This window comes from Canis aureus, chromosome 34 (genome assembly GCF_053574225.1).
Source record: "Canis aureus isolate CA01 chromosome 34, VMU_Caureus_v.1.0, whole genome shotgun sequence".
NCBI classification, from domain to species: Eukaryota; Metazoa; Chordata; class Mammalia; order Carnivora; family Canidae; genus Canis; species Canis aureus.
In genome coordinates, this window is record NC_135644.1 from 26364172 (window position 1) to 26377272 (window position 13101).

Genomic DNA, 13101 nt, shown 5'->3' on the forward strand with positions numbered 1-13101 from the left:
TTGGAATGTTATCTTTCCCACCTGTACAGTAGGAACAATAAAATGGTCATCTCTACCTTCTTAGGTTGGCTGTGATGATTAAATTGTGCCGATATTTATTAAAATAAGTTATATATTTTGAAATATGATATGTGTTTTAATCATCAGCCCTATAAAAGGGGACTATTCTAAGTTGGGTCACTCTCTCTAAAACAAATAAATTCCCTTTTATGCACTGAAACTATGTTAATTATTTCTGGTCAAAATCTGTCTAAAGCCTATTATGTAAATCTATGCTGTAATTAACAGAGTGCAAGGAGTGTGACTTCATCTTTCCTAGATGACTCACAATCATTACGAATACACATTTTTCTCCTCCTTAAATGGCACAGATATGATCAAGATTTCCGGCACCATTGGGTATCATGAGGGCCCGACAACACAAAAGGTGGGCTCCAGCTGGAGATGGGCAGTTAGGTTTGGTTGGCATCAATTCCAACCCTGATTTTCTGTAGAAATTTACCCTGGAAAGACTGCTATCAATTCATGGGCTGGCTGGATGGCATCAATGCCTGCCAGGGTTTTCTTCACTAAAACCTAGGCCCAGACTTGTTTTCAGCCATGATAGAATACATTGGTACTGGACTTTGCCCTTCCATAAAACACAACTATCCAACCAGACTAAATGTATGAAGGAACTGTTTTTAGGTCCTGGACAACAGGTAACACAAGAATGTAATGCTTGAGAGACAGGAATCATCAGCCCTGTATTCCCTGGCTTTCTGCAGGGCATTTTTGGAATCATGACACACAAAGTTGAGTCCATGAAGTAGAGCAATGGACTTACTGAACTGAGGGGGAGGCACTAGAATTTGGGGATGCCAGAGTGCTTAGAATTTGTGGGGCAGGGTACTGGAGGGAGGGAACTATGCAGGAGATTGCTCACAAGTCCTTAGTTGACGGCTGGGCTGTCCATGGCCATAATGGATGTATGGGTCTGGTGGAGCAGCTGTTTAGGACAGAGCTGAGCACGTGCTGGGTGATGCTCGACTGCCAGGCCAGTCGGAGCGCAAACTTTACTGAGCATTTCAGGATTTGGTCTCCACAATGAACTATGCGAAAGAGTAGAAGAATACACTAGGAGTAAAACAAACCTGAAACAGACCCAACCTAGAAGACCAAAACCAATCTTGATGGGATCAGAAGCATCTGTCAGTAATTTAGTTGTCTGCCACAGCTAAACTCAGAATCCTAAGAGGAGACAGCAGAATCCAGAGTTCCTACAATGTATCATCCATAATAGTTAGCAAAGGATTTAAAGCTGCTGCACATAAAAGGAAATAGAAAAATGTAACCTACAAAGACGTCAAAAACAAAACAGAAAACCCTCCAAACAACAGAACCAAACCCAGAGAAAACCCATGTTAGAATTATCAGAGGGGGACTCTAAAAGGTCATTACAGATTTGCTCAAAGAAATAAAGGAAAAGATGTACGTAGGGAATGAATAGATGAAGAATGTCTTCTGAAACATGGAAACTATAAAAAAACTTCACTAAGGTCAAGTATCTGAAATAAAATATTCACTGGATGGGCTTTCCAATGGAGACTATAGAAGAAAAGATAATAAATGCGAAGACAGATCAATAAAAAATATCCAATATGAAGAATATAGGGAAAAAAGATTTTAAAATATAAACAGAGCTTTAGTAACCTGTAGGATAATGCCAACTTATTCCAGAAGGAGAGGAGAATGAGTTTGGGGCAGAAAAAAAAAAAAATTAAAGCAATTATGGGTAAAAATGTCCCAGTTTTGGTAAAAATCATCAACCAACATTCAGAGAATCTCAGCTGAATTCCAAGCAGGTAAATGTAAAAAAAAAAAAAAAAAAAAAAAAAAAATCACCCCCCCCCCCAAAAAAAACCCACCCTAGGCCTGTCACAGTAAAATTGCTGAAAGTCCAAGATAAAGGGAAAAACCTGAAAGGTGGCTGATCAGAAGATGTATTACGTAATAAGAATGATGATTTCTCATCAGAAACAATAGAGGTCTGAAGACAATGAATGACATCTTTTAAAGTAGGAAAGGAAAAACCCACACTTGCCAGTCCCAAATTTTATATCTAGTAAAAATATCCTTTAAAAATAAATGAAATCAGAACATTTTCAGATAACTTAAAGCTAAGAGAATTTGTTGCTGGCAGACAAGCAACACAGGAAAGGCTAAAGGAAGGGTTTAGGTGGAAGGGAAATGGGTTGAGATGGAAACTTGAATTTATGATAAGAATATACAGGAAGAGAAGAACTATACATGGTAAACATGTAGTGAATATGAAAATCATTGTTTCTTCTCTTAATTTCTTTAAAAGGTAAACTGAATATTTACATAAAAATAGTAACACTAAATTATAAGTTTTATGATGGATGAAGCTATAAAATGACAATTATGAGGTCAAAGAGATAGTAAATGGAATTATTTTGCTGAACAGGACAGTAAATAAGCCCTGTTCAAAAGGAACACCAGGAATGCTAATATTCTTTATGTCACTAACACTATCATAGTAAGTACTTTGTTACTCCTTCTAGATGTGTCATGTATACTACTAATAAATTTTGCTTCCACACTAGATAACTATAAAAAAAAAAATCACAGATTTCCATTTATGTAGAAAACATCAATAACTGCTAAAGTCTTAGAAGAAATTTTCCAGGCTAATTATAATGCAGCATTAATAGTAAAGAACGTGGGCTTGGAAGTGAATAAAAATATTACGTCAAGTTTGCTATTTTCAAAACTAAAAATTAAAAGCTGTCAGGAGCTTTTTATTTTGGTTTGAATATTTAAAGTTCAGATTCACCTGGATTCCAGTTTTGTCTAGAATAAATGCATTTATTATTATAAAATAATCATTTATTCATCTTACAAAATGCATTATCAGTAAAGCTTCACATAATCAAAGCTAGCCATAACAGTTTTACGCATTAGACTACAAAATTATCATACTATGAATAGCTGAAGTGTATTATCATACATGAAATCCTCATTTATGGTGAATCAACTCATTCTAGAGGTCAAAACTGAAGTCTTCAGAGACACAGATTAAGCTCAAAACTCTAATCACACTTCACTGTCTTTCTGGATAGCTATTCTTTCCTCTCCAGGTTCAGGTGAGGTATGGTCTAAATTGCCTATAATTCAAAACCCCTTTTGGGAATTTTCTGCATCCATTAGGGTGTGTATTTTGTCATTTTGAGGTTTTAAAAAATGAAATCATATAAAAGTATTTTTGACCTAATTATATTGGAGGTACTATAAAACAAATCACTTAAAAACCCTTAAAATGGCAAGAACATGGACTAGCAGAACCAAATGTATGTATGAACTATAAAGAACTGTAGGCAAGAGTGACTAGATGCAAAGGTTTCAGTGAAGCGGTGGGCTTCCCATTCAACTCAAAAGTACTTTTATTTTGCTTTAATGAGCAAAATCTCACTCATGTTTTTAATTCACGTTTCATTAGAATAGGTTGGTAGGTTGCTAAAAATGAATTGATAATTATAACAATTTTCCAGTAAAACAACAATTCGTAGGCGAAGAGTGAATGAAATCTTGCTAATATATGCCTTCATATAACACTCAAGCTGCTTAAAATTTAGAAATAATTCCACTCTTTCGGAAATTAAAATTCTTTCAGTTTCTAAATATCTTTTTTATTTCCTGAATATTTTAAATGGCTTTCATTACAGATGAGGCTATTTTTCAAAATCAATCAAGTACTAAATGACTCACACTTATCTTAATAAAACATGCTTTCTACAAGGCGAAATAAAATTAAAAGTAGGAGACATGTATTATTAGCCAAATATTTTTTGCTTATGAGATATGAGAATTTCTTGTAAACTATCTTCTCCTAAATGGCAGAAAGCTTTTCAAAGGACCTAGTTAAAAAAAGCACAACACAGCATTGACCAGTAGGATTTAAAATGTACACAACATGGATTTTTTCCAGTTTAAATCACCATACATTTTTTTCTGAGGCCCTCATCTAATGAGTCAGTCAGGATAAAGGGAAAGGGGTAAAATGATCCTTTAAAATCTTTCGTATAATTCAGACCAAGAAGGCTATCCCAGGGAGCTGTTTTGGTGAAGCAGGTCAGTGATGAACGCTGCAGATACTTACACAGACTTGTGCATTCTCTAACTTATTATTAAAGCATTGAAAGAAGGAATCTATCATGAAATGAACCTCAATGACCTACAGTGCTAAAATACAACCGGAGATACTAGAGATAAGGAGTTAACTGATACTATAATAGACTTGGCAACTTGAAAAAAAACAAACAAACAGAATAAAGGGACGGTTGATGCTCGTGATACTGTAGCATTCTGGAGACTCATAACCAGTACTTGCCTGGGGTCTTTCTGAATGCTGTCTATTGATGGGGATCTCGTGGTGCCATCATCAGCTGGTGCTGCATGCTGAAGCCTGTTATAATTGCACTCTTGCACTCGGTATTGTATTGGCCTGTAGGGCTCCGCGTAGGTAGCTGTTGTGTTCAGAGCATAATTATTTCTTTGGTATGTAAGGGTGCTTCGTTGGCTGGATGTCCTTTGCAGATTTCCAACACCTACTAGAAAGTCAACATTTAAAAAATGATTAGTATATTCTCTACAAGGTGATACTTTTCAAAGTAAAACTATTTTTAATTTTAAGGATTACAGTTTTTAACAATTACATAAATTGCTTAATGTTACCAATACTAACAATTTAGATTTTACCAATCTAGCTCATTAGTGCTAAAAAAGGCACTTAAGTTGTTTTTTTAAGACTTTATCTATTTATGAGACAGAAAGGGAGAGAGAGGCAGAGGCATAGGCAGAGGGAGAAGTAGGCTCCATGCAGGGAGCCCGATGTGGGACTTGATCCTCAGTTTCCAGGATCACGCCGTGAACCGAAGGCAGATGCTCAACCACTGAGCCACCCAGGCGTCCTGGCACTTAAGTTTTTAATATAGAAAAGGGAACCCTCTTACACTGTTGGTGGGAATGTGAACTGGTGCAGCCACTGTGGAAAACTGTGTGGAGGTTCCTCAAACAGTTAAAAATATACCTGCCCTACGACCCAGCAATTGCACTGTTGGGGATTTACCCCAAAGATACAAATGCAATGAAACGCTGGGACACCTGCACCCCGATGTTTCTAGCAGCAATGGCCACGATAGCCAAACTGTGGAAGGAGCCTCGGTGTCCAACGAAAGATGAATGGATAAAGAAGATGTGGTTTATGTATACAATGGAATATTACTCAGCTATTAGAAATGACAAATACCCACCATTTGCTTCAACGTGGATGGAACTGGAGGGTATTATGCTGAGTGAAGTAAGTCAGTCAGAGAAGGACAAACATTATATGTTCTCATTCATTTGGGGAATATAAATAATAGTGAAAGGGAAAATAAGGGAAGGGAGAAGAAATGTGTGGGAAATATCAGAAAGGGAGACAGAACATAAAGACTGCTAACTCTGGGAAACGAACTAGGGGTGGTAGAAGGGGAGGAGGGCGGGGGGTGGGAGTGAATGGGTGACGGGCACTGGGTGTTATTCTGTATGTTAGTAAATTGAACACCAATAAAAAAAAAAAAAAAAAAAAAAAAGTTTTTAATATACACAAAGACTATGTCAATTTTATTATTTGAAAAGAGCAAAAATAAAACTATAGATCTGCTTACATGATTGATCTTACTTATTAAGATTTAGTAACAAAAGTGAAAGGTAAATATAGGAAAAGGAATTAATTTGAGAAATAAATGGTAAAATGTCATAATTTCATTTTAGCAATAAAAACAATTATTCAAATCTGTAGATAATTGAGATCATCAAACTTTGAACACGTAGTGTAAACACAGGTTATTTTGATATGTATTTTATTTATAGACCTTTGAACTTTGGTAATATTGGAAAATTTATTTCTTAAGAAAGAAGACTGATATAGCAAATTCTTCTGTGGCTACTCCCTTAAATTTTTGCATCATGCTATGTATAAAGGTACCATATGCTGTATATAATAGTTCTTTCTTAATTATTGCAGAAGGTATCTCTCCAATGACTGCAAACATATTCTTCCCACAATTAAATGATTTTATTAACATCATTTTCTTAATCCTATGAAAGAAATTCCTTAGGAGTTCCTTTCCATTTGTTAGATAGGATGATGAATCATGAATCAGTTAATAAAGCCAATCAGATCTTAAAAAATTCCTCAATTTACAGCATGTAACACGTGCAATAGTTCTTCATTCATATTTATTAAAAATTGGTACGTTCTATTAGAAGAAAAATCCTGCAGTGGACCAAACCATCAGTTTCTGGCAAAGAATCAATTCAGATAGTCTCTTCCCTCCTAGTGTTCTGGGAGGTACGTCTGCTAGAGCTATGCCTTTGTGGGGTTACCACTGTGGGCATGTTAATAAATCTTACTATCTCTCTTTTTTTTAAAAAAGATTTTATTTATTTATTTATTTGAGAAAGAGATAAAGAGAGAGAGAGCGAGCAGGGGGAGTTAATTTCCAGTAGACTCTGCACTGAGCCCAGAGCCTGACACAGGGCTTGATCCCACAACCCTGAGATCATGACCTGAGCTGAAACCAAGAGTGGGATGCTCAACCAACTGAGCCACCCAGGCACCTCTGTATGATCTCTTTTTTTAATTTAAAAAAAAATTTTTTTTTTAATTTATTTATGATAGTCACAGAGAGAGAAAGAGAGAGAGGCAGAGACACAGGCAGAGGGAGAAGCAGGCTCCATGCACCGGGAGCCCGATGTGGGATTAGATCCCGGGTCTCCAGGATCGCGCCCTGGGCCAAAGGCAGGCGCCAAACCGCTGCGCCACCCAGGGATCCCCTGTATGATCTCTTTTTTTAAAAAAAAGGGGGCCTCTTGGGATTCCATGAGCCAGACCTGCAGTATAATCTGACGGGTCATGTGGCCATAGGCTATAGCTTCTGCTCTACCAGCCACTATGGTGTGGTATAAAAGTGACAGTGGGGATGCAAGGGTGTGATGTACTAGCTCCATATTTTTATAAATACAATTACTGTATTCTGTCCCAGACTGAGTCCATCATGAGGAATATATATTTCACATTCTACACTTAGACGTTCAGGGGAAATCTAGTATCTAAAAAGGAGTAATACGAAATGTACTTGGGCTGCACAGATGCTAAATTAAAGATAGGCAAATAACTTATCAAGGGATCTTCTCTACATACACGTTCCAGGAAACAAAAGCACAAAGGAACATCCCAACAAAGGTTTTCCTTTCTATATCCGATATATTTCGAATCCAAGGAGAGTCAGATTCGTAGCTCTACAAACTTATTTGTGAATCAACAGTATAATTACTACGTTCATTTTTTTTTCAGTTTTTTTTTAAAATTTTTATTTATTTATGATAGTCAGAGAGAGAGAGAGAGAGAGAGAGAGAGGCGGAGACACAGGCAGAGGGAGAAGCAGGCTCCATGCACTGGGAGCCCGAAGTGGGATTCGATCCCGGGTCTCCAGGATCGTGCCCTGGGCCAAAGGCAGGCGCTAAACCGCTGCGCCACCCAGGGATCCCAATTAATATGTTCATTGATTAGATTAAACTAAGGTAAAAAATATGTCACTTATAAACAGGTACAATACGAACTCGTGCTATTGCTTATCTATTGGCTGTCACAGCTGCTCATCTGACAATCAAATGGGCACTGTGATTTCTTACTACCAGAGCATCCAATCTCAAGAAGAACTTCTGCTCTTGGGCCTGTGCATTTGGGAAACGAGCTGAATGGTGCCGAGGCCCACCTGAACCTGTGCGGTACAACGCTGTCTGTGATCCTTGGAGCTCCACAGTCCCGTGGTTTGGGCTGCGGTACACTGGGCTGTAATAGGTCCTCCCCTCATATATCGGAGTGATGTGCAGGTCGGGAGACACAGCCGAACGAAGGTCTTGCCCAAGCTGGCTATGCTGACTAGCATAGGAACTTCGTAAGCCTAGAGGAGGGAAAATCACATCATTAAGAAATTGAGAAAATTCTGGTGAGGTTAAAAGCCTTATTAATAGGACCTTACCAATAGGACCAAATGTTAAGTCTAAACACCAAACCTACTGAGTTTTACAAGAGGATGCCAGATAAAGGTAAATTTTCTAAGAAAAAATAAGTTATTAGATGGTTTGATACTCTGAAATTCATTCCCCAACGGTAAGCTATTTTATCGCGGTGACAGAAAAGAGAATGCCCTCTTCTACTGTTACACAATTTCCCTTGTTCAAACATAAGAACACTGGTTTATACCATTCTCTTTGCTGCTCTGCAGGACTGGACTACCAGCTCTTGCAGCAGGGCCCACCATGTCCCACACTTCTTAAATCTCAACATCTAAGACAATGTCTACATAACAGTGTTTAGTAAAGGCTAATGTTTAAGAACACTTTAGAAATATGTCTTTCAACTCACTCATGATTTTTACAGGAAAACATGAAATTTTCTGTTATAAAATTAGACTATTATCAGTGGACCAATAACATTTATTATTATGAGGTATTGTTTTACTATTTGTTGGCTTTGTATTTTTCTCTGCTTTTTAAACATAGTTGTTTTGGCAGGAACCCACATACTAGATTCTGGTTTACCTTCTTTCTAGTACAAAAGAAAAGCATAAAGTTAGTACATTAATATTAAATCATTTGAAAAATTCTTTCATTCAAACTGTTAATAATGGAAGTTTACAGATTGGACTTGTGATAAAAAAAAGTACACAGTTCAAACCCAAATATTAAAGAAATTGAATTGGTAACAGTCTGTATTATGATGCTCAGAAGTTTGTGATTTATCATCATCAGTAAGTAAAATCTGTCACTTGGTAAGAACATTAAAGTTATGTTCTAAATATGAGCAAAAGAAAGCACAAACGTATCTGAAGTTAGCATTTACTTGCTTTTAAAATGACTGCAAATAATTAACACAGTAACTAATTACAAAAAGATAGGATCATTCACCTCCTATTAGCTCAGTTAATCATATGATACCTAAAGGCAAATGGGCCTGAACATGAATGATAATGTTGCTTGTGAGGAGTGGGAAGAAAGTTTAATATGCAGAATTTCCTTTTTAAAAAAAAATATTTAATTTATTTATTCATGAGAGATACAGAGAGCGAGGCAGAGACACAGTCAGAGGGAGAAGCAGGCTCCCTGCAGGGAGCCCAACACAGGACTCAATCCTGGAACTCCAGGATCACTTCCTGAGCTGAAGGTAGAAGCTCATCCACTGAGCCACCCAGGCGTCCCAATACGCAGAACTTCTGGGATGAATGATTATTACCTACCCTGGACAGCAATGTGACATGGAAAGAAACTAAATGGACCAATACAGGTTTTAGCTACTGGCTCTCCACTTACAAGATCATGGGCTTAAACAATCATACAATTGGGATTATCTGGCCAAACCTCATTTCAAAACCAAGGAAACTGAGAGCCCAAAAGGAAATGTGATTTGTCTCCATCAGAGAACTACTTATTTGTAGGGCTGAGAAGGAACACACAACACTGGCTACAGCTAATCCTCAAGGTTCAAGGAGACATGGCGTGAGAGGTCTTGAACCTGGCAGAGCCCTCAAAGAGCACAGAATTAAGGGGCAAAGTTAGCCCACCAGGGGTACGTGGAAGCCAACGTAACTCTAAAGATGGTATTAGGATTGTTACTGTAAAGTTCTCATTTGGAGATTCCAACTTTTTATTCACTTGTAGATTTCTTGTTCTGGGGCAGCCCCGGTTGCTCAGCGGTTTAGCGCTGCCTTCAGCCCAGGGCCAGATCCTGGAGACCCAGGATCGAGTCCCAGGTCAGGCTCCCTGCAGGGAGCCTTCTTCTCCCTCTGCCTGTGTCTCTGCCTCTCTCTCTGTGTCTCTCATAAATAAATAAATAAAATCTTTAAAAAAATTTCTCGTTCTTAGCAGAGGAAAGCTCCATTGCTTTACGGAATCCATGAGTATTCTGAAGAAAGGTGCAGACATTGTTTTTGTTAATGGTGATATAAAGTGGGCAGTTAAATACACCTGGTCCTTGGCAATCTTTTCAATACAAGGTGCTATTTTGACACTCCATAGAGCCACAAATACTTGTGATTTGCTGTGGGATTCTGTAAATCACTCAACACTGTAGGCAAGCCAAGCCCCGGATGCTCTTGAAATTGCCTGAGCTCCCATGGCCCCACTACCCTCCCTGGTAATGTGAAATAAGAACAAAGCCTTCTGCATCATTCTCAGAATGTTACAGTCTCACGGTGCAAGCATCTGGTAGATTCTTTGCTGGCAACTATGAGGTATGATATGATTTTTAAGTATTTGTAAATATTTACTATAATTTCATGGGAAAGGTAACAAAATGAGGTTGTTGTTAACTCTAAAAAGCATCCAGCAAATATTCACTTGTTTTAAGATTATTAGTGAGATGAAATTACTATATGTGGCATACGATAATGGAAAATAAAAGCCTTAGAATTAGAGTGAAATATAGTACTTTTTGATTTTAGAAATCTTTGTGAATAACAAAACAGCGATGGTTACTATCTTTGTTCACCTGTTCGTGTACACACACAAATAAAACTCAAATGTCCTATACATTTACATTTAAAAAGAATCACAAAATTGCATTGCTTCTATAGAATAACTAAAATGATTATGTGTAGAAAATCCACTATAACTTAGGTATCTTTTAAATTGGAAGACAAATAATTTCTTCTTTAACTATTATTAGAAATAATTTTTCCAGAAGTATTCACACAAATTTATTTTTAATAGCCTTCTCTCTCCCTCCAAATAATGGAAAAGACTGATCTTCCACAATATTATTTACCTAACCAATAGTTTCTATTTGCAATACCACAAATACATATCAGTTTACCTATTACAATGACATATACTCTGTGATTTAAAATCTTTATATTTAAGACACTGGAAATAGACATAAATTTATCTCCCAAATGGTATTCTTTGTATTCTCGAAACTTTTCCTGACATGCTCTGATTTTACTAAAATGAATATTTTAGAGCAGGCATATTTTTCTGTTGTAGGAAGTAATTTATACACATATTATATCATCACTTAAATTATTATAAACAAATATGCAAGTGTCTGAATCTATTATAAAATATTGCTTCAGGCTTATCAATTAGAAGGTTATTAATCCTCTGAAGTCAAGAACCATAGTAAATATCGTGACAAGCACAACACTTTCCAAAGTAAGAATAAAAGAAAGGAATTCACAAAATAGGACCCACATTCAGAATAAGTGGGCAGGTAGATGATGAGAAGCAAAGCTTCTCTAGAACTTTATTTATTTATTTAATTTATTTTATTTTTTTATTTTTAGTTTTCATTTTTTTTCCTAGAACCTTTATAAGGAAACTCTTTGCTTCTTTTGAAGACTGTAGTCGACTAGGGAAAAAAAAAATCTGTGATAGTCTAGGTCTGCTTTTCTCCCCCCGTGAAACAGTCTAATTTTACCTGCAATGTCAGAAGGCAGGCGTTTTAAACCAAAGGAGACCATCCGTCTTGGGGTTAAACATAGACAGTAATTTATGTGCTCACTTCCTTTCCTCGGTTTCTACTTCACTCTACTGCAAACATAGATTTCTGCATAGCTGTTCTATACATACACAGGGGGGAATACAGAAATTCTCAGAACGATTTATCTTTCAAGGTTTCCTTGGGAGACAGAATTTCATAAATGATTCCTACCTCACTTTGCTGCAGACTTTCAGAGGCATGCTAGAAAATATCTAAGCCAAGTGCTCTCCTCTGATGATTGAATGAAAAAAAGGTGGTTTCTCCACTAGTACTTTATCTGAGCTCAAGTTCTAGTTCAATTTTAATTCTTCATGCAAAATTATTCAACTAGAAAATCTCATAAAGGCTTTATCTTTCTCAGAAGCCATAGGAAAAGGTATTAATGTTACTATACAAAATAATACAAACTCGTATAAATAAGAAATACCAAAAACAAAGTAAAAAATCCTACACTTGCGGTTTGCAGAAAAGAAACAGAATGGCTGATAAACATGTACAATCTTCAATCTTAGTCATAACTCAATAAAGGGCATTTAAAACAATGAGATGCAGCTTTTAACCTACCACACTGGCAAAGACGAAGCACTCTGACAATGTGCAGTGCTAGTGAAGGTCTAGGAGAATACATAGGCTCAAAACTAGTGGTGGAAATAGAAATTTATGCAACTTTCCTGGAAGGCAGGAGGTATGACAATATTTAAGAACAAATACACATATATTTTGACTTAGCAATTTTACTTAAAGAAATGAATCCCATAGTTATCTGAGTAGTGCAAAATATGCAAGAACAAAATAGAACTAACTATATATATTGCATGGTTGTCTCTACTATCTAAAAATGAAAAAACAACCCAAATGTCCATTAATAAAGTAGAGATAAAAGGAATTTTATCTATAAAAATGGGGGTCATAGGCATCTCTTGACAGAATGGAGCTCTTAGACATATTAAAAAAAGAAGATATATATATTACACATATTTACATATGTATAAGGTATTTAATATATATAAATATATAACAGAATTCCCATCAGTATAAAACACAATGTGTGCACATTTGTATGTAATATATGAACTTATATATGTAAACACAGAACCCTCCACTGATGAGTGGGACTGGTTAAGGGTCGAGGAGCCTGAGATTTTTCATTTCTCATTTCACATTTTCTTACATAGTTTTAATTTTTTCCCCATTGTGTATAAAATGGGGAAAAATGCAACTTACTTTAAAATGCAACTTAAAACACTAACTAAAGATAAACTTCATTTTGATAAAAAGAACTATGTCTATACATTATGTGGGAAATCCTCCATGAAACTACCCTGAAGGAAATGGCTATAGTATCAGGCACCTTGCTGGTGTCTTTCTGATTTAATCTGAGTCGCATTTGAAGGTAATCATAAGAGCTTTGTGAATTTCCCAATAGGAAGCTAAAATCAAGGCAGTAGGTGAGAAAAATCCATATTCTATACCATTATAGCTTTTCTTTTAAAAAAGCTAAATATTTAAAGAGATAT

General features: G+C 36.4%; 1 protein-coding gene across 16 annotated transcripts in view; it reads right to left on the reverse strand.

The window, feature by feature from the left end:
• The window catches only part of PKP4 (plakophilin 4), a 233909-nt gene that overhangs the window by 42353 nt on the left and 178455 nt on the right, over nucleotides 1-13101 (reverse strand). For 8 of the 16 annotated variants that reach the window (XM_077883078.1, XM_077883081.1, XM_077883071.1 and 5 more), the window contains 2 exons: nucleotides 7821-8009; nucleotides 4391-4610 (listed from right to left, as the gene is read on the reverse strand). In XM_077883078.1, coding sequence (XP_077739204.1) covers nucleotides 4391-4610; nucleotides 7821-8009 — 409 coding nt within the window. Of the gene's footprint in view, nucleotides 1-4386; nucleotides 4611-7820; nucleotides 8010-13101 lie in introns of all 16 variants that reach the window. The other 8 variants (XR_013371512.1, XM_077883079.1, XM_077883082.1 and 5 more) reach the window with 3 other exon arrangements.